The sequence below is a fragment of the Oryx dammah genome, unplaced genomic scaffold (assembly GCF_014754425.2).
Source record: "Oryx dammah isolate SB20612 unplaced genomic scaffold, SCBI_Odam_1.1 HiC_scaffold_16, whole genome shotgun sequence".
Classification (NCBI taxonomy): domain Eukaryota; kingdom Metazoa; phylum Chordata; class Mammalia; order Artiodactyla; family Bovidae; genus Oryx; species Oryx dammah.
This window is the reverse complement of record NW_024070200.1, coordinates 51,832,322-51,854,665: the sequence shown is the minus strand read 5'-3', so window position 1 is coordinate 51,854,665 and position 22,344 is coordinate 51,832,322. Positions and strand designations below refer to the sequence as shown.

The 22,344-nt window shown below is 41.9% G+C and overlaps 1 protein-coding gene across 1 annotated transcript in view; it reads left to right on the top strand.

Annotated features, from left to right (window-relative positions):
• AGBL1 (AGBL carboxypeptidase 1) overlaps positions 1-22,344 on the top strand; it is a 411,763-nt gene that overhangs the window by 187,101 nt on the left and 202,318 nt on the right. Inside the window, exons 12-16 of the mRNA XM_040257131.1 lie at positions 1,361-1,444; positions 1,683-1,769; positions 3,669-3,817; positions 6,129-6,216; positions 17,780-17,924. Coding sequence (XP_040113065.1) covers positions 1,361-1,444; positions 1,683-1,769; positions 3,669-3,817; positions 6,129-6,216; positions 17,780-17,924 — 553 coding nt within the window. The remainder of the gene's footprint in view (positions 1-1,360; positions 1,445-1,682; positions 1,770-3,668; positions 3,818-6,128; positions 6,217-17,779; positions 17,925-22,344) is intronic.

Sequence of the window (22,344 nt, the reverse complement as noted above, 5' to 3'; positions counted from 1 at the left end):
TCTGATCTCTTGATTCGAGAATATGGTAGACCTCCATGCAACAGCCCCAACCTTACAGAACCTGACGTGCCTTGGGGAATAGTTTGGCTGCATCACTGAGGATTGTAAGGAAAAAAAGGCATCTTCCAGGGAAGAAACTTTGGGTAATGGATTATTCCCAGCATGCCTGGAAGAGAGTTTTTCTTGGGAATGGCCTAGTGAGATTAAAAAGAAAATTACTAAAGCCAAGGGGAAAAAAACCTATCTTCACGGAAAAAAATTGAGTATATATGCATTAAGTCTATGCAATAAAGTGTGCATAGCAGTAAGTTTTATTAACTTATATTCAAGTTCATCAGCAAATTGATGGTGGACCCCAAGAAAAAAGTGCTCCTGCTTGGTCTTTTGGCTGACGTCTCTGACCTCTGACATCTCTGACCTCACATCTCTGACCTTATCTTAATGCTCTGTTTCCCGAGAGACCCACTGCGGGGGCTGGCTCACCTCCACACCCCCCTGGCCAGGACACTTTCCCCTGCATTCAAGCCTCGTGTTGACCTATCCTTCCTCTTCTCCTACCACTCCCTGCCACAGAGACCCAGAGTGGAAACTTAGGGAGGGAATCTGAAGGATCCTCAGATAGTCTTCCTCTCTCGTACTGCAGTCTCCTGGATATTGCTGTTCCTTGGGCTTCTCAGGTGGCACAGTGGTAAAAATCCACCTGCCAGTGCAGGAGACACAGGAGATGTGGGTTTGTTTGATCCCTAGATCAGGAAGATTCCCTGGAGGAGGAAACGGCAACCTATTCCAGTAGTTTTGCCTAGAGACTTCTATGGAAAGAGGAGCCTGGTGGGCTGCAAAGAGTCAGATTTGACTGAGCACACTTTGCTGTTTCTTAGACAAAGGATGTTTCTTAGACATAATCTTTTGGAGCAAACAGAACTGAGGAGTATAAATGACACAAAAGTTTAAGGTCTTACTGGCACCTCCCAGACCTTGAGGAGGCTAATAGTCAGCAACCCTGATGTCTCCTGTCTTAGTGCAAAGGACCCTCTTATTCCCACAGCCAGAAGCTCTCAGAGTGCTTCAGCCCAAATGCTCTTGACAAAACTCTCCTTCAAGTAGACAATTCTCCTAAAACTACAGTTTGGCATCACAGCTTCATACATTCCCACTGCTCAGTGCAGTTTTATTGTTTGATAATGAAGTAAAGGAAGGAGGCGTACTGCTTTTTGTACTCATTTAGCTCAAGGTTGGGATACTATTGCATTTTCCTTTTATAAATCACTGATGACTCCTAAAGTGCTTTCCACATGACATAGGATGGAGGGAGTAAAGAGTGAGGGCCAACCCTTAAAATGTTTCCAATTTTCGTTTCCAGGATCAAGATACTTGAGGATGTCCGGAGACTCATCCAGCCAAGTGATATTATAAATAAGGTTGTCTTCAGTTTAGATGAGCCTTGGTAGGTGGTCCTGAACATCAGTGGAGCGAGGGTGAGGGGTGGTGGGCATATTGAATAACCTTTTAATGGCATGTGAATAAGAATATTTTAGGTTAGTAATCCATTCCTTCTCCTAAAAACAACATGGTGAAAATTCGTGTTAAAGATCTGTAAGGTAAAGTTTATCTCTAAGAAATGTTAAACCGTGTCTAAGAATAGCAGTCACTCCTATAATAACAGGTTCTTTAATTCATTTCAGGCCTTTGCAAGATACTGCTTCTGACTGCTTGCAGTTCTTCTCCGCTTTTGAGTCAGGAAATCTTCGCAAAGCCATCCAAGTGCGTGAGTAAGTAAGGAAAGCTGCAGGGGTAGGTCCTGGCAGCTCAAGCCAGCATTTTGTGACTATCTGTCCCGTCCTCTGTTTTCAGGGACCTCACACCGATAGTTTGAAATCTATTATGGTGGGAGCATTTACAACATACAAACCGGCCAGCATGTGAAGGTTTTTTATTTTCCTAAAGTTGACTGTTAAATGTTTACCAGCACACCACCGGGGAACTCATTAGCTGATGTCAAGAAAGTGGAGACTTTGACTTCCCAGGTGGTCTGGTGATTAAGAATCCGCCTGCCAATGCAGGGACTGTGGGTTTGATCCCTGGTCTTGGAAGATCCCACATGCAACTCAAAGATCATGTAATGATAGTGTCTATACACAAATTTCCCCAAAGGTCACAAATACCTTTATGGCTTTTTTTTTTTTTAATTCCAGAACTCTATCAAAGACCACATACTTGGCACACACATTATTCGAGAACTATTCACTTCATCATCTTTTCATGGCCTTTCATGACATTGACACTGATGTTTTTAAAAATTCAGAGTGGGTTATTGTAGAATGACCCGCAACCAGAATCTGTTTCCTGCTTCATGATTAGATTCTAGAGAAACATTTATTTTGGCAACAATTTCACATTGGTGATGATTTTACATTGCCTTTTCCTGATGTCATAAAATGGCAAGGACTCAATGTTATTTTGTTTTACTGTTGGTGATACTGACTTTGATTACTTGCTTAACAAGACTGGGTGCTTGAAAGAAAAAAAAAATCTGATTCAAGTCCTCCCCCTGCTTCAAACCCTATTGCGACTTTATCTTAGAATAAAGCTCAATTTTATGAAAAAGAGTGTGTCAAGGGGCTGGGATAAGACTTTTTTGAAAACAAAGTATCCTCATGATAATATTAAGTCAAAACTGCATTGCCAATTTTGTTGCTAAAGCTCAAAAAATAATTTTTTGGAGATATAGTGACAGGGTGGAGACACATAAGGACTTTCTGGGGTGCAAGAACTGTTCTATATATTGATCCAGTGAACTGTCAGACAGGTGTGTCCAGATGAATTTGTTTAAACTCATTGAATCGTACATTTAAGATTTGTATACTTTAGTGCATGTAAGCTAAATCAATTAAAAAGGGGGGGGACAAACAAAAAATCCTTCATTACTAATCTAATTCATGTTTGTTGCCCTGATGGGAATTTACATATGCTATTCTACTGAATCTTTACAAACAGTACTGCAAGTTTAGACACTATTTCTAATTTTCATATGAGGAGACTGATGCTCAAAAGTCATGTAATGCCACCAGATAGTAATGGCATATCCAGCCAGATGTGACCATATTTTTCTCTGGAATATAGCACACTTACGTTTTTCGAACTGGATAGACACTTCATTGTTACTGTCATCGTTCAGTTGCTAAGTCATGTCTGGGTCTCCGTGACCCCATGGACCACAGCACGCTAGGCTCCTCTGTCCTCCACTATCTCCCAGAGTTTGCTCAAATTCATGTCTGTAGGGTTTGATTTCCTTGCAGTCTAAGGGACTCTCAAGAGTTTTCTCCATCACCACAATTCAAAAGCATCAATTCTTTGGCACTCAGCCTTCTTTATGGTCCAAGTCTGACATCCGTACATGACTACTTGAAACTTTCTTACTGTTTAATAAAAAGATGTGCTCTAATTGTATAACTGACTCTTTTTTAATACCAGGATACTGCTTCCCTCTCCTTAAATGTTTTAGAGCCTGTGTCCAAAATTGTGAGACAAGGATGAAAACTAAAGCTTACCAGCCAACTGAGATCCTGGGTCTTAGATCTGTCATCCAGAACCTGAGATGTGTGGACTTCTCATTGTTGGCAGCTCTCTTGCAGGCTTTGAACCCACCCGTTTTGCTTCTGCCTTTGCAGGTTTGAGTACGACTTACTGGTCAATGCCGATGTGAACAGCACGCAGCACCAGCAGTGGTTTTACTTCAAGGTGAGCGGCATGAGGGCCGCTGTCCCCTACCGCTTCAACATCATCAACTGCGAGAAGCCCAACAGCCAGTTCAATTACGGTATGTGCACTCGGGGAAAAGAGGCTTTCGCAACAATACCAAAAATGATGTCACTCTTGAGTGCTGGACCAAGCTCTGCTTGGGTTGCACAGGGTTTGAAGTTGGGATGGTAGGTTTTGGTTAACCTAAATGGCAAGAAAGCCGCCAACCTAGAGCAAATCTCTACTGTGGGAGGGGAATGGGACTCTCCCTCAGCCATGCAGTGTAACTGAAGGAAGTCCTTGGCATATGAACCTTCAAGTTGCAAACTTCCCAAGATGTAAACGTGCATTTGCACATTGAGTCACTTAAGTTAGTTTACATGTGTGGTGTACATTGTCACCCCCATGCATCCTCTCTAAATAGTTGATCTTTTGTGTACTGTCCAGTAATGTAGAGAGCACAGTACAGTACAGGACAGTATCTTTATCTCAAGCCCATGATGTGTGGAAGCAAGTGTAAAACAGTGGTGATGTAGCTGGCACATTACAATCCAGGAATCACTGGATCATTGTTTTTTTCAAGAGAGTAGATAGAACTGAGTCGAGCAAGGACTCAGAACCTGTGCCATCAGTGTCAAGCATGAGTGACATTGCAGCGCGCCCTCCAGCTCCTATTGCTGACGGTCCTTCAGCTCTACCATCTCCCACCTCCTCTCCCTTCCCCATCAGTAACTCTTCTGGCCTGTTCACTTGATTCCAGCCCCTGTATGCCAGCTATTGTACTGTGCTTACTGTACTTCTCAAGGTACTGTTCTATGAGATTAAAAAAAAAAAAAAAGATTTGTCTTTGTTACATGTAATTTGTGTGCAAAGTATCATTACCGTACAGTACTATATAACTGATTATGGTAGTTGGGTACCGAGGCTAACTTATTGGACTTATGAGCAAACTGGACTTAGGAATGCACTCTTGGAATAGAACTCGTTTACATGTAGGGGACTTACTGTACTTCATGTAACTTTTCACAGCTACCTGCCTCCCTGTCTCAGCTTGAACTTTTTGAAGTCAGTGAGCCCTCTCACTTATTCCTTCTCTCCATCTCGTGAATCCCCCAGGAGCACATATGTTGCTCTGTTTGTGACAGACAGACAAACAGCACAATTCAACAGGACAACGCTCATTTACACTCTCAGAAAACAGTGGAGAACGTTTAAATTCTCCCCTAACACCTGTGGCCGTTTTAGAGGAGACATTCAAGGGACAAGGAGTGATTAGGAGCCCATATTTATCTTGAATGTTTCTAGAAACTGGAAGTTCTGCCTGTTACTGTTGGCTCGTATACGAATGCACTGAGTGGCTTTGAGTAAAGAAAAAGTATTCCCACATCTCCAGGCTCGGGCATAGGACATTGCGTCTGTTTTGCAGTGATGAAATAGACTTTTGCTGGTATAGAAAGAGAAAAGGGAATCCTTGACTCTTGAATTCACTTGCTGTAGCTGTTGTAACAAATTGTCTCATATTTTGTGGTTTTAAAGAAGACAAATGTATTCTTTTACAGTTCCGAAGTCCACAAGTCCCAAGTCCCAAATCAGTTTCCCTGGGCTTAAGTCAAGGTGTTGGAAGGCTTCCTCTGGACCGTCTAGCAGATTATTTATTTTTGTTTTCCAGCTTTTAGAGCTGTATTCTTCACATTCCTTGGCTCATGGCCCCTTCCTCCATCTTCAGCCTCAGAGCATCTTCAAATCTCTCTGCTTCAGTCATGTTGCTTCTCCTCTAAACTCAAACCTCTCCCAGCCTCTCTCTTGGAAAGACACGTGTGATTGAATTTAGGGACAACCAGGATCTCCTTCTCTCAAGATACTTAATTTAATCATATCCACAAAGTCTCTTTTGTCATAGAAGATTAACACACAGCTCCCAAGGGTTAAGACCTGGATTTTTCAGATATTCCTAATTTTATTTATTTATTTATTTATTTTTGGCCACGCAGTGTGACATGAGAGATCTTAGTTCCCAAAAGTGTTAGTCGCTCAGTCATGTCTGACTCTTTGCAAACCCATGTGGGTAGCCTGTCAGCCTCCCCTGTCCATGGAATTCTCCAGGCAAGAATACTGGAGTAGGTTGCCATTCCCTTTTCCAGGAGATCTTTCTGACTCAGGGATAGAACCCTGCTCTCCTGCATTGCAAGCATATTCTTTATTGTCTGAGCGACCAGGGAAGCCCAGGATCAAGCTTGTACCCCCTGCACTGGAAGTTCAGAGTCTTAACTCCTGGACTTCCAGGGACGGCCCAAGATCTGGGTATGTTCGAGGGCTGTTATTCAGCCTACTACAACTCTCCTTTCCTTTTTACCCTCCTCATGGATTAATCCTGCCTTTATTTTGTGTAGGGATGCAGCTGACTCTGTATTCCGTGAAGGAGGCTCTTCTTGGCAGGCCCACCTGGGTACGGACAGGCTACGACATCTGTTATTACAAGTAAGTTAGACTGTTAGCTTCCCTTGCTCTTTCATTCTCTCTCAACTTCCTACTTCCGCATTCTAAAAAATGTCTTTAAAAAATGTTTATTTGCTATTTATTTATTTCTCCATGACAGGTCTTAGTTGTGGCATACAGGATCTAGTTCCCTGACCAGGGATTGAACCTGGGCTCCCTACATTGGGAGTATGGAGTCTTAGCCACTGGACCACAAGGGAAGTCCTTCCTGCTTCTCCATTTTAATCTTATAAACCTGATCAATCTGTGCTTTTCTGGTTTACTCATCACCCTCTCAATGACAAATGTTGTGTCTTTCAGAAGCATAAGCATATTAAATGACACCCACAGTAGACCACAAGAAATATCTTTTGGTTCTGTGAAAAGTCATCTATTCTTATTTAAACACATCAAAACCTTTAGACCTTTTGTTGGATACAGACTCAACCTATGACGAGTGCATTAGCTTTCAGTTTCCTTCCTATTTCCATTTGTCTCAGTGAACAAAAATGTCTCAGATATCCTGACTTATTCTTATCCATCCTGCACTTCAGTTTTCCAAAGTAGGTAAGCGTGAATTTGTGACAAGTACACTTAAGTAACTATTCTTTCACAGCAAGATAGCATTTTGGAAAAAAAGTAAAAGACAAAAGTATTTTCAGAATTCATCTTCAACTCTTGATCAGTAGCCAGTTTCACCAATTTATCCTGTAAAGGTGTAATGAAATTTGAATTATCCATGTATTTTGATAAAACAAATTCATTCCAGGCCCATGAATTGCTTATTTGTGCAGTTTCTTTGATAGAAAATAAAATAGAAATTCATAAGACCAAAAAAAAAAAAAAAAAGAGAGAGAGATAGGAATTGCGGACAGGTAGAAGTGATGTAATTAATTATTAGCTCATTGCTAGTTTCTTGTAAAAATTGATAGGCTACTACCTATTTTCTGGGATAAAGTAAGTTGTATATCTTTCTGAGATGACAAGGGGACCTGGAGAATATTACCAGGCATTGGAAAGTTTAGGATTGTTACAAATATCAAAAAGAAAGAGAGTGAAAAATGCTTATGCCTCTTGGGTTTTGAGACTGTGAGGACGGGAGCACTGTCAGAGAGAAAGGTCTAGAGCCGTATCGCTCTATCAGACATAAGGGCAAACATCACCACAAAGCAAGGACAGTCTATAAAGCACAGAGGTGGGCTAACTGTTTATATTAATGATAAAAGAGTCGACAGCCTTCAGTCTTGCATGTATTAGAATATGGACCTGGGTAGGCTAGTGTTTTCCTTATATTCTTCAGAACAATAGCAAAATCATACACTTTTATTTATTTTCCATAGCAGTTACTTTCTTGCCCACCTAGCTACGGACTCTTAGGATATTTTTACGGTCTATAGAGACTAAGACTAAAATCACCGTACAGTGATAACAGCCATAGCTGCAGTGGAAAATAAAGAAAGATGAATTTGGATGTTGGTGTATCAAGAATAACTTTTAGGACTTCGCTGGTGGTCCAGTGGTTAACAGTCCACCTGCCAATGCAAGGAACACGGGTTCAATCCCTTGTCCAAGAAGACCCCACATGCCACTGGGCAACTGAAACTGTGTGCCACAGTGACTGATGCCTACGTGCCCTAGAGCCTGTACTCTGCCACAGGAAAAGCCACCGCAATGAGAAGCCTGCACATCGCAACTAGAGAGTAGCCCTTGCTTGCCGCAACTAGAGAAAACCCAGGCAGCAATGAAGACCCAGCACAGGGGTCTGAAAAATAAAAAGCCAATAAAATACATAAATATACGAAAAGTTTTAGAAAGGAATAACTTTTAAGTGTCCTTAAATAGTAATCCTAAATAAGCATGAAAGACCCAGCTTGCAGCAGGCTTCGATATGTAGCTTAGTAGGAGACTAGACAAGCATTAACTTTCAGCATCCTCTGCGGAGTGGGGGTGGAGAGGGAATAGCTCTCCCTAGAGGCTGGTTCCTTGGGCTGGGGGATAAAGCATCAGCTTAAGGGGACTAAGCATTTGCCCAGAAGAGAAGGAAGAAATCAGACATCCCAAAGCAGAGCCTTGGCCTAAAGAATGCCTGTGTTAATGTTAATAGCTTTTAGATTCATTAACAAGACAATTGTTATGTGATTAAAGAGCAACAGAGGGGTAACATGAAAACCATGCATGTGTAATGTAATTCATTTTTCATCTTCCAATCATGAATCCAAGCAGATGAATGGATAAGATTGCTACACAGTCACGTAGCTTGTTTTACAATGATTGGCCACATTGTGTTAACATATTTCCAATAATGTGCTCTAACAACAGGATAGATATGTGTATCTCTATTCAACCACAAATCAGAGTAATTTTCCCTAAGGTAAAATGCCTTAGATTAGAAAATGTATTTGTTTCCCTCTTTTACTTATCACAATCTTTTTTTAAATATATGGTATTTTATGGCAATTAATTGCATCTTCTTTCTATTAGAGTGAATCATTGACTTTTGATTTTTTTACTGGAGTATAATTCCTTTTCAATGTTGTGTTAGTTTCTACTGTACAATGAAGTGAATCAGCTATATGTATATATGTATCTCCTCCCTTTCGAGACTCCCACTCCCCTTCCACCCTCCCCATCCCGTCCCTGAAGGTCATCACAGAGCACTGAGCTGAGCATCTTGTGTTATACAGCAGCTGTCTGTTTTACACATGAGAATGCGTATATGTCAGACTTAATCTCGCTATTTGTCTCACCCTCCCCTTTCCCTCCTGTGTCCCTAGGTCTGTTCTCCTATGTCTGTTCTCTAATTCCTGCCCCACAAACAGGCTCATCTGTGCTATCTTTCTACATTCCATGAAAAAGTGAAAGTGAAGTCGCTTAGTCGTGTCCGACTCTTTGTGACCCCATGGACTGTAACCTATCAGGCTCCTCTGACCATGGGATTTTCCAGGCAAGAATGCTGGAGTGGGTTGCCATTTCCTTCTCCAGGGGATCTTCCTGACCCAGGGATCAAACCCGGGTCTCCTGCATTGCAGGCAGATGCTTTGCCATCTGAGCCACCATATGCATTAATATATGATGTTAATTTTTCACTCTGCTCTAGAAGATTATTTTTTTCTTCATCCCTGCTTTTATTCTGTCTAATATATTTATTTGGGAGAACTTTGCCTCTTTATTTCTTTGTCTCCAATATGTCATCAGGCACTCAGAAGTCCTTTGACTCTTTACATTCTTAGATTTAGTACCATGTTCTAAAGGATCAGCTGGGTGCTTACTGTGGAAAGAACCATGAGCCATGGTACCTGAGTATATCTATGGGAGGGTGAAAGGAAAAAAGAGAGCACTCAGAAAGAATGGGATATTCATTTCCCTTAAAAAGTGATAGCAATAATGATCAATTAAGGAAATGGGGTGACTGCTTTTTGGGTCTGAGCATTATCACTTAAAAAGTGATCTCCAAAGTATTTTGCTAACATATATTAATCCATGGATTTTTAAAAATTATTTATTTATCTGTGGCTGTGCCCAGTCTTCACTGCTGAGCACGGGCTTTCTCTAGTAGAGGTGACTGGGGGCTCCTCGCTAGTTGCGGTGTGCAGGCTTCTCATTGCCGTGGCTTCTCTTGTTGCAGAGCGTGGTCCCTAGGCATGCAGTCTCAGCAGCTGTGGCACACGGGCTTAGTTGCTCAATGGCATGTGGGATCCTCCCAGATTAGGGATTGAACCTGTGTCCTCTGCATTGGCAGGTGGATTATTTACCACTGGACCAGCAGAGAAGCCCCAATCCATGATGGACCTTGATAATTTGCTCAAAGTTTTAAAAATTCAATTATATAAGTCTTGCTGTACTAGTATATTATGTACCCTTAGAAAACAAGCAAAAAGCTTAGAATTTTAAATCATGGGGAAAGGATGAGAAAAATAATTTAAAATTTAAGTCTTTAAATTTTAAATGTAAAATTGTTATATTTTTATACTATTGATAACTCGGGGCATCCTGTACCCTTAAAGTTGACCATGAAAAATATAGTTGTAAAGTGTCTGGTGGATAATTTTGAAAAATTGTGGTTAACTCCCCAGATCTAATTAGTGAATTTTTATGCAAATAAGTATTCTTGAGAAAGAGCTAGTATTAAGGGTAGGAGGTAGATCATGTCAGTTCTTCCATTCTCTTTGTCATTCGTACTTAAACTGTAATATTATTATCAATCTCTGAATTCCAAGCTGAATTTAGAAAAAAATGAATTGTCTGTATTGTAGGGTTTAATTTAGATAATATAATCTGTAAATCCACTTGAGAAGTCTGCAAATTTAAATACCTTGCCAGAAAGTGAAAGTGAAGTCTCTCAGTCATGTCCAACTCTTTGCGACCCCGTGGACTGTAGCCCACCAGGCTCCTCTGTCCATGGAGTTCTCCAGGCAAGAATACTGGAGTGGGTTGCCATTAGAGATGGTGAGCTATTCCCATCTCTCCCTCAGGAAGGCTCCTATGTAGCAATCCATACTTAACTATCTGACATATGAAAACCATAGACATGCAATGTAATATATTTTTCATATTCCATCCCTGGAAAACAACAGAGAAGAATGGATAACACTGTTACACTATTGTTGCAGGAAGGGGGACCCCTTCCAGGACCCGAGAGTGGTTTCTTGTCTAACACTGGGAAGTGCATTGTCCAAGGAGACATTGACAAATCAGGAGAGTTTATTGTTAAGGTGGGGCCCAGGTGGAGAGCAGGGTAAGGGAACCCAAGAGGACTGCTGTGACACGTGGTTCCACGTCTCAGTTTTCACGGTGATGGGATTAGTTTCCAGGTTGTCTCTGGCCAATCATTCTGACTTGGGTTCCTTCCTGGTGGTGTGTGCATTGCTCAACCAATATGGAGTCCAGCGAGAAGGATTCTGGGAGGTTGACTGGATATGCGGTGTCTCCTTTTGACCTTTCCTGAATTCTTCTGGTTGATGATGGCTTGTTAGTTCCATTATTCCTTACCAGGATCTCCTGTTGCAAAATAACTCATGCAAGTGGTTGCTGTGGTGCCTAGTCAGGGTGGGTAGTTTCAGTCAGTGTTTTTCCTAACTCTGAAATCTAGCTTGTTTCACAATTATTCCTCACAGTAGGTTGATTTGCACAGCATACCAGCAGCAGTGTCAACCCTTATGTTAAACCACTTTGTTTCTTTCTTCTAAGACCATGATACATTTAAAGGGGAAGTCTCACATCTTCTCCTCATGTTCAGTTGATTTGATCATCTTGCCCCTTCCCTGGAGTACCTCCATCCCACCCCCTTGCCCACCCACCTTACAGACCACTAAGCCAGAAAACCAAAAGGGATCCTCTGAGGGAAGAAAGAAATGGGCAGGCTTGTTTTTCCACACCTCTCATAAAAGTAGGCCAGGGCAGTTTTAGTTTCTGCTTTATTTACTTCCCCGTGGTCTGCTTCTTCTCGAACATACACAGCTGCACACCTTTTTGAATTCTCTCTCAGCTCTGGTCTGAAGCAATTTTTTTTTTTTTTTTGCTGAAGGGCAGAGGGAGAGGAGCTGCCCACTCAGAGTGGCCATGTAATACACCACGGCTGATCTCTTCTGACATTTATCTCTGCTCGTGAGAGGGGACGGAACAGCTCACTCATGAAGATGAATGTCATATAAGAGCTCTGTCGTCGCGCATTCTTGCCGGGGATCTCAGGAGAGAGATTTGGTGCTCTCCAGAATATTAGAAATGCCACAGACACAGGGCATCCTGGTGACTTGGCAGCTCTGCCTTGTTAGATCCTGTTAAGTGAAATGATACACCCATGTTAAACAGAGCCATCGTCATTATGAAATTATATAATTCCCTTTCTGTCTTGGCATTTACTTCTTTCATGCACACGCACAGGAAAAAAAAAAAAAAAAGCCTTCCCCAAAATAAAATAAAAAATATGACTTCCCGGCCTGTTTTAAAGTACAAATGGAAATAGATGGCGTTCATAACTATGCATTTGTGTACTTTGCTCCTTGCTTCATTGAAGGCTTTATGATTATAAAAGTGCAGATCCTTCCAAAGATAAATGGTTCAGGGAATGAAAAAGCAGAGGGGAGCCTTTTAACTGTGGAATGACTGATCTCTCCATATTATCCTTGACCCAGGATGACATATCCAGGGGGCTTCCCAGATGATAGCTCAGTTCGTAAAGAAATCTCCTGCACTTCAGGAGACTCCAGTTTGATTCCTGGGTCAGGAAGATCCACTGGAGAAGGGATAGGCTACCCACTTCATTATTTTTAGCCTTCCCTGGTGGCTCAGCTGGTAAAGAATCCACCTGCAATGCAGGAGACCTGGGTTCGATCCCTGGGCTGGAAAGATCCCCTGGAGAAGGGAAAGGGAACCCACTCCAGTATTCTGGCCTGGAGAATTCCATGAACTGTATAGTCCATGGAGTCACAAATAGCTGGACACAACTGGGTGACTTTCACTTCCCCAGATGACACAAGTGGTAAAGAACTTGCCTGCCAGTGCAGGAGACATAAGAGATGCAGGTGTGATCCCTGGGTTGGGAAGATCCCCTGGAGGAGAGCATGGCAACTCACTCCAGTATTCTTAGAGTGAAGAATTCTTATGCCTGAAGAATCCCTTGGACAGAGGAGCCTGGTGGGCTACAGTCCATAGGGTCACACAGAGTTGGACATGACTGCAGATGGTGACTGCAGCCATGAAATTAAAAGACGCTTACTCCTTGGAAGGAAAGTTATGATCAACCTAGATAGCATATTGAAAAGCAGAGACATTACTTTGTCAACAAAGGTCCGTCTAGTCAAGGCTATGTATGGTTTTTCCAGTGGTCATGCATGGATGTGAGAGTTGGACTGTGAAGAAAGCTGAGCGCCGAAGAATTGGTGCTTTTGAACTGTGATGTTGGAGAAGACTCTTGAGAGTCCCTTGGACTGCAAGGAGATCCAGCCAATCCATTCTGAAGGAGATCAGTCCTGGGTGTTCATTGGAAGGACTGATGCTGAAGCTGAAACTCTAATACTTTGGCCACCTCATGCGAAGAGTTGACTCATTGGAAAAGACTGTGATGCTGGGAAGGATTGGGGGCAGAGGAGGAGAAGGGCATGACAGAGGATGAGATGGCTGGATGGCATCACTGACTCGATGGACATGAGTTTGGGTGAACTCCAGGATGGACAGGGAGGCCTGGCAGGCTGCAATTCATGGGGTCACAAAGAGCTGGACACGATTGAGCGACTGAACTGAACTGAAGCAACTTAGCATGCATGCACAACGCATCTAGGGTCTAATTTGAGAGCACACTTGAGTTTTCCCAGGCTTCTTTTCCCACTAGAAGAACAGATCAAGGAGAGAAAGTTCTTGGAGTCAAAGTTCTACCACCCATTAATGATGTGATCTTGGGGCAAATTATTCCAGCCTCTCTCAACTTCAGATTCCTCATCAGTAAAGGGGGATGTTAACGGTATCCACTTGATAGATCTGTGCTGAAGATGAAATGAAATAAGATAAAGTCCATGGAACTCTTAAAACAGTGTCTGGTGCATACTAGATGTTCCGTGAACGTTAGCAATGATTAATAATTAATAGAAGCATCTTGGTGGCATCAAATACTGATGACATAAAGAATGATAGTGAATAAATAACGTTCACTAGCTCTCCTCTGAATTATTTATCATTCAGTTATTTTAGACTTTAAGTTTATAGGTAGCCCTGATTTATAAAAGCCAAAACTTAAAATTCTTGCTGTATTAAACCAAAAGATGACTTGTCTTTTTATCCATTCTTATGAGACAGAGGATAGAATGAAAAAAAAAAAAAAACCCACAAAAACTTGGTTTTGGAGTTAGCCCACAATCCCATTCAGGCCCATTTGGGGTTGAATCCTGTTTACTGTGCTTGTTGTACGCCTGAATGCATGCTTAGTTCCTTCAGTCGTGTTCAACTCTTTGTGACCCTATGGACTGTGTAGCCCACCAGGCTGCTCTGTCCATGGGATTCTCCAGGCAAGGATACTGGAGTGGGTTGCCATGCCCTCCTCCAGGGCATCTTTTTGACCCAGGGATCGAACTTACATCTCGTGCATCAGCAGGCAGTTTCTTTGCCACTGAGCCACCTGGTTAGCCCTAATTATACAGTACGAAACCTAAAAAGAAACAAGACTCATGTGAGATGAGACCACCCTCACTCACCCTGGGGGCATCTTATTAATCTTGAGTAAAGATGCAGGCTCTGTTTCTACTCCGTGTAGATGAAAAACTTGGGGATGGCAAGGCACTGGTTTGGTTTTAGTTGCTAAGTTGTGTCCTACTCTTGCGACCCCAAAGGAGCCTGCCAGGCTCCTTTGTCCGTGGGATTCTCCAGGCAAGAATACTAGAGTAACTTGCCATTTCCTTTTCCAGGGGATCTTCCCCATCCAGGAGTCAAACCCGGGTCTCTTGCAATGCAGACAGATGGTTTACTGACTGAGCTGTGAGGGAAGCCCAGCACACTAGTTGTGTGTTTTTACCTGCCTTTGAAAGAGAGCAGGACCCTATGATCCTTGTACTCCATGTTCTCAGCCTGCATTTTGCCTGTAGAAAAACTTTAGCCAAAGAACAAATTTAATTAGAGAAGTGAGATCATGTAGAAACGAAGGAAAACGGACAAAGGAGACCAAATAACAACGATAAGGTAGTCCTTAAGCATAGTCAGTGACCCTTGGTTCCTGCTCAAGGGCTGTAGATAATATTCTGAGCCACATCCTGTGAGTTGTCTCATAGAGACTGAAACTCCCACCAGGTGAAATAAGTTAGCTACACGATGACCCAACTGTGGCCATGAAGTAAGCCGCCACGATTCCAAGAACTGGCATCAAAGGCATGGAGGCAAGCTGACCCTGGAACTGGGGATTAACTGTACCTAAAACCATCAAGATGATGCCGGTCAGACCACTGATGACCAGTTTCGAGATGACTGTCAGCTGTTTCTGCACGGAGCCCCCTCCCTTCGTCTAGAAAAGCCCTCGCCCCTTGATTGTCAGGAGTGAGGGGGCATTGGCCTTTGGACAGGAGTCCACCCTCCCCCTAGTTGTTGGCTTCTAAGCATCTAAATAAAGCAGACTTTCCTTTCCACCAACTTGGCCTCTTTAATGGCTTTTGAATGGCGAGTAGCTAGACCCCTGTTTTGGAGATGCCTTTACCTTCATGAGTATGTATGTGTGGGGTGTGTGTGCTTTCACACTTGTGCATGTAAAATTCTCTTCCACATTGTGATTAGTTGTCAAAATGTTGACCGTTTGACCAAAATGATGACTGGCTCATTTCACTTCAAAGAGAGGTATAATTGCTAGTGTAAACTGAATGCGTGTTTGCAGTAGAGCCTTTACGAGTGAAGTCAGAGAGAATAAGAGGTAGAGCATCTGTGGTCTGCATGCTTTCTGAGTTACCATCTGCTTCTTTACATACTTGCTAATAATCAGAACCTTAGCCCTGCAGAAACTATAGAACTTTAGGGAAATCTGGAGAGAGTAGACCCAGTTAGGTATCAAGGACCAGAGAACGCCATGGATGAAGATGCCTTTTTGAAATTTCTAATCCTGTAGTCACAAAGGCTGTGGCTCCTATTAATAGGCAGCTGAGAAGCTGAGCGGGATCATCATTTGACCCATCATTGGGAACTTCTTTCTTTCACTAGAATGATCAGAGACCCAGAGTGCCATGTTGGCAGAAGCTGAGGCAAGAGAAATGTAGGTCATAGTCCCTGGAATTGTGAATTTCTCTTTCTCCCATTCTTAGTTGTATGAGTCCAGTAAGTCTCCTATATATGAACCTTCAAGTTTTGAACTCTCAGAGATGTGAACGTGTATCGCTGAATCGCTTTTTCAAGAGGGAGGTAGAATTGAATCCAGCCAGGAACCAGAACCTGTGCCATCCGTGTGAGTGATGGCATATCAGGTGTAAGTGAAATTGCAGCTTAGCCTCCATCTCCTGTCGCTGACGACGCTTCAGCTCTATCGTCTCCCACCTCCATCAGTACTCTTCTTGCCTGTTCACTCAATGCCAGCCCCTGCATGCCAGCTGTTGTACTGTACCACTGTACTGTACTTTTATAAGTCTTGCATTATAAGATGAAAAATGTTTTCTTTATTTTTTTGTGTTTGTAATGTATTACTTGTGTGAAAAGAATTATAAACCTTTTACAGTACAGTCCTATATACCCAATTGTGTTAGTTGGATACCTAGACCAGCTTTATTGGACTTAACAACAAATTGGACTTACAAACACACTCAGAACAGAACTCGTCTGTCTGTAGAGGACTTCTTGTGTTGAAAACCACCAAGCCACTAGAAACAAGAGAGTAGATTTTCTATTTCTTCCTTTCTCGATTGCTTGATTCTTTTGGCGGGAGGTGTCATGAAAGTGGTAAAAAAAGGCAGAAAAGAATAGTCTGTATTTTTTATACTTGCAAGAACACACAAAATAATTATCTGCTATCTCTTCCTTCTCCCCACCCTTCTCCCCAGTGAAACCCCAAAACACAATGGACAAGAAAGCCAATGTTGTTAATGTTCAAATGTGGAATTACATCTTTCTGTGTCCGGGTGTATTTTGCATTATAATGCAGCCTTGATGATAGCATTTCTCAGGAAAGCCTGCCAGCCTGTCTCAGCATCAAGAGGCAAAAGGGGAATGTAACTGGCAGCGTGTGGGGAAACTATTGCTGGGAATGTACTTCTGGGGGCAATTTACTTTGATACTGTTCTCTGAAGTATCAAAATTGGGTCTTCATCTTTGATAAAGGAAAGCATACATTCTCAAGCGGTAAGAAGCTGAACCATGTTGGGGGTAACAAATGTATGCCTTTGGGAAGAAAGTGCTGTTGTGGAAAGAATGGAGGCTTTGCAGGCAGATCTGGGTCCAAGGCACTCACTAGCTTTTGATCTTCGTTGTTGTTCAGTCACTAACTCATGTCCGACTCTTTGAGAACCCATAAACAGCAGCACATCAGGCTTTCCTGTGTTTCACTATCTCCCTGAGTTTGGTCAGACTCACGTCCATTGAGTCAGTGATGCTATCTAAACCATCTCATCCTCTTCCACCCGCTACTTTCCCCTTCAGTCTTTTCCAGCATCAGAGTCTTTTCTAATGAGTTGGCTTTTTGCATTAGGTGGTCAAAGGATTGGAGCTTCAGCTTCAGCGTCAGTCCTTCCAGTAGATATTCAGGGTTGATTTCCTTTGGGAAATTGGGAATAGGATTGATTGGTTTGATCTCCTTGCTGTCCAAGGGACTCTCAAGAGTCTTGTCTAGCACCACAGTTTGAAAGCATCATTTCTTCAGCACTCAGCCTTCATTATGGTTCCACTCTCACATCTGTACATGACTGCTGGAAAAACCATAGCTTTGACTAGATGGACCTTTGTCGGCAAAGTTAGGTCTCTGCTTTTTGATATACTGTCTAGGTTTGTCATAGCTTTTTTCCCAAGAAGCGAGTGTCTTTTAATTTCATGGCTCCAGTGATTTTGGGCTTATGGCATCTAAATGACAATTCTTCCCACCTTTCACTCATTCGCCTCTCTCTCCCTTCTCTTCTAGAAATCATTATCGCCAGAGAACAGCCGGGATGGGGGCAGCTTCTGGGAAGTGCTATTACACGCTTACCTTTGCCGTCACCTTCCCGCACGCCGAAGATGCCTGCTATCTGGCTTACCACTATCCCTACACCTACAGTGCCCTCATGGTAAGTTCCTCCGTCAGCCCTACCCACGTTGGACTGAAGGGGCTCTCTGAGGCTTTCCTGGAAACCTTCAGGAAACCCTGACATCCTGCTGGGGAACTTCAGGCATCCGAGGAAGCCAGGGTTGGTTGTTTCTGACTTGGGGGCTTTCTCTCTGTCCCGTTTCCTTCCTTGGACAGAGCGCAGGGCTGAGGTCATGACCAGTGGCATTCTAATGACCCCAGTGGCATACTGTGCTCTTCATCTGCAGGGTGAGTGTGGATGTGAGGGGCAGGGGACACTTTTTAGGGGCTTTATCTTTAAATAGCCCTCAATATATGTTGTTGCAGGAGGACAAATGGCTGAAGATTAAAATTCATATTTTACCAAGGCCAACACCAAAGCAAAGAAAAAGTTTGAAAATTTTCTCAGCTAAACAAATTCGATCATGGGTGTTGTATATCCTCCTGTGATTTTTTTCGTCTTGTCATATTTTGAAGCAGCAAAACTGATATTCTACTTTTGTTTCATGCTTACCAGAAGTAAAAAGTCCACAAATATAACTTTGAAAAGTACTCCCAGTCTAAATAAAATTAACTAAAATTTCATTGCAATTCTGAAAGGTTATTTCCTTTTATTTTAGAAATGCAAGTACACTAAGTAAATATAGGAAGGTTGGAATCATGATTTAATAAATATCTATTAGTTTACCCTAAAAAAAGTAACAAAAAGCCCTCAGGTTAAACAAGAAGAATGAGATTGGAGTGAGATTATTAAGCTGAAATGGGGTAACACCATGCAGGTCAGCTGAGATGCCAGTTCAAAGGACATGGATGCATTGAGAGGACTGAAGCAGAGATTGAGGGGGTGAAGCTTGGAAAAATGCCCTGAGGTCACCTTGCAGCCCCTTTCCCATTTCCAGTGGTTTCCTCGGCCATGGACTAGAAGGATCCAGGGTGGACAAGAAGGGTAGAAGAATAAAACATTGAATCACTGCAAATAAGGGTCATGATCTTTTTACAAGAGGAGTGTAGTGTCAACTAGTCCAAACTTGAAGTCATCATTCAGATATCTTATCAGGCCATTTCTTGCCATTTGAAAAAGCTGGCAAACCATCCCTCTCCCCATGCTATTTCATGGATATCCTGTGGAGTCATGAGCTAAAGTATCTAATAAAGTACTTCCATCCTCTGTGTTAATGTAAAATGTTATTAGCATATTTATAATAATATGTGTATATGCAAATATATATCACTTAGCCTGAAGGATAAGCATTTTCATTGCAAGCCTGTGATAAGGATTTGGAAAAGATGATAAATGAGAACACCTTTTCCCTCCAAAGAAATATTCAAGTGTAAATGCAATGTTTTTTCTCCATTGAGAAGGCATACCTTAAACCACTCAGCTAACTGCTTCATAAAAGTACATCTGCCCTTCTCTCCATATGCTGGCTTGCCTAAAGATATATATATATATATATTTTACTGTTTCCCAGATTGTAAAAGATAGACAACTAGTATTATTTGTGGATCATACTTAGAGATCTCAAGAATTTAATCCAAGATGTGCATCACCAGCTTTGCTGTAACAAGGCATGTTTGTTTTAAAGCATGCTTGTTGCCTTGAGGGCCTCAGAGCAGGCAAGATCCATGATCTCCTTCAACAGCTGTTCTTACTATCTCGTCTATGAAACCCTGCGTGTTAAAAAGTCTACTGGAGAAAGGGGTTCCTTTTTAAAGACAGGTTTGATTTTCTGTCAGAGTAATTGTCCATGGGTCCAGGTCACTGTTCTTTTCACTTGTTAGAATATCTTTGTCCTACAGACTTAGAGAACAGACTTGTAAACTCAGGGGGAAGGAGCGGGTGGGATGGTTTGAGAGAGTGGTGTTGATATATATACACCACCATGTATAAAATAGGTAGCTCACGAGAAGCTGCTGTACAGCACAGAGAGCTCGGCTTGGTGCTCTGTGATGACCTAGAGGGGTGGGATGATGGAGTGGGAGGGAGGCTCAGGAAGGAGGGGATATATGTGTGTGTGTGAGGGGATATATGTGTTCAGTTCAGTTCAGTTGCTCAGGTGTGTCCAACTCTTTGTGACCCCATGGACTGCAGCACGCCAGGCCTCCCTGTCCATCACCAACTCCCGGAGTTCACCCAAACTCATGTCCATTGAGTCGGTGATGCCATCCAACCGTCTCATCCTCTGTCGTCAATCTTTTCCAGCATCAGGGTCTTTTCAAATGAGTCAGCTCTTCGCATAAGGTGGCCAAAGTATTGGAGTTTCAGCTTCAACATCAGCCCTCCAATGAACACCCAGGACTGATTTCCTTTAGGATGGACTGGTTGGACTTGCAATCCAAGGGACTCTCAAGAGTCTTCTCCAACATCACAGTTCAAAAGCATCAATTCTTCAGCTCTCAGCTTTCTTTATAGTCCAACTCTCACATCCATACATGACCACTGGAAAAACCATAGCCTTGACTAGATGGATCTTTGTTGACAAAGTAAGCCTCTTTTAATTTCATGTCTGCAGTTATCATCTGCAGTGATTTTGGAGCCCAGAAAAATAAAGTCAGCCACTGTTTCCACTGCTTCCCCATCTATTTGCCATGAAGTGATGGGACTGGATGCCATGAACTTAGTTTTCTGAATGTTGAGATTTAAGCCAACTTTTCACTCTCCTCATATGTGTATGTGTGTGTATATATATATATATATATATATATAGAGAGAGAGAGAGAGACAGAGAGAGAGCTGATTGATTCAGGTTGTTAAACAACAGAAAATAACAAAAAATAGTAAAGCAATTATAGTCCAATTAAGGAAAAAAAAGATTATCTTTGGCCCTGTGGAGAAGCTCAGTGGCAGCTAGTATAAAACTTTAGAATTCAAAAGGGTTTGGGAAATTGTGTAGCTCACATCGATCATTCATAAACGCAAAACCAAAGCCTAGAAGTCCCACATTTAGCTAGTGGCCAGAAAACTATCGATTATTGGCCTTTGAGGTCTATTCCTATCTGATGGAGACTCTGAGAGTCCTTCAGCTGACCTTGGCTGCATCTGGCTTCTTAATTTGAATTTTAGATCTGAATCAGCTTGTATGCACTTAGCAAAGACCCATCAAAGCTTCTTGGAATAAGAACGGGATCATGTTTGGGAAACAACACTGTTCTCAGCTGAACCACATCCATAACACTCTGCGTTACAGACAAAAATTGTGGGTTGATGACTTGAACTCAACCATTGGATATTGTATAATCACGCAACTTGATGACTCTGTGCACCTATAAAAGTGGGCTGCCGTTGTAGCAGCTGCTGTATGTCATAGCTTTTGTCTCTGGGAACACTTAATACTTTTGTCAAACCGAAGCACAAAGTCTTAAGTTTACAGTCAACAATTGTTAATAGTTTAGGAGCCATTGAGGTCAAGTTGGGGATAATTTCATATTGATGGGGGACAAAACCTCAAGAAAAGAAGATCTTGGAAGATGGTCTCATCTTCCATCAACTGATCTCTGTGAGAAAAAGAGAAAGATCTTATTCACTGATGCTTATTGGCTTGTTACTTAGCCTACTGACTGAATCTCTTCGCATTAGGGAAGTTTGAGGAGAGTTAATGAGAAAAAGAGACAGGAAAAGGGATAGCTTTTCATTCCTTTTAAATGAGTAGAACAGAGTAAGAAAGACAATTTGTTACTTGAAGTGAAAAACGTATATACTCGATTTTAGGTTTTACATTTCCAATAATGCATGGGCTTTGTCCTCTCCAGGTTTAAGAGAGTAATTGACTCTGCAACTTCTTTTAAAAAGCTCTTTCTCCTATCATGGACAGAATGAGTTCATTCTGTAATGCACACTAGTCATTTTTACTTTTGGACAAGCCCTAAGGAGAAACAGTTTTCTTCCAACAGATCAGTGATAAATTAAATGTGGATGATACCCCAAGGGTGGAATTAGCTGTATTTTACTTGGGGGTTATGCTGATGGGTGAAAAATATATTTCTATGTGGAATTCATAACTGGTAAATCTCTTGTAATATGGATTATGTTTAACAATAATAGACATTTTTAAAGCAGGGTACATGTATGTTGAATGTTTTTCAACATGAACCTTAAAAATTTTATTATTCTCTTATAATGACAGAATTAGTATTTATTGAGTTCTTTCAAACTGATGTCTTCCAGATGCTTGCTAGGAATTCTGTTGGATAATCATCCCAATTATAGTATTAAAATAATGCTAAAAGAAAGAAATACAATATTAGTGCCATTGCAAAGCCAACAAAAGACCTGTTCAATCATCCATCTCAAGCTTCCTCAGTAATTGCAATGATTGTTAATGTGTTGTTTGCAATGCTTGTTAAAGTATTTGGTTCATGTTCTGGATTGCCTGTAGGTAGCCAGGAGTATTGGCATCCCAAGAGAGTTTCTGATGGACATT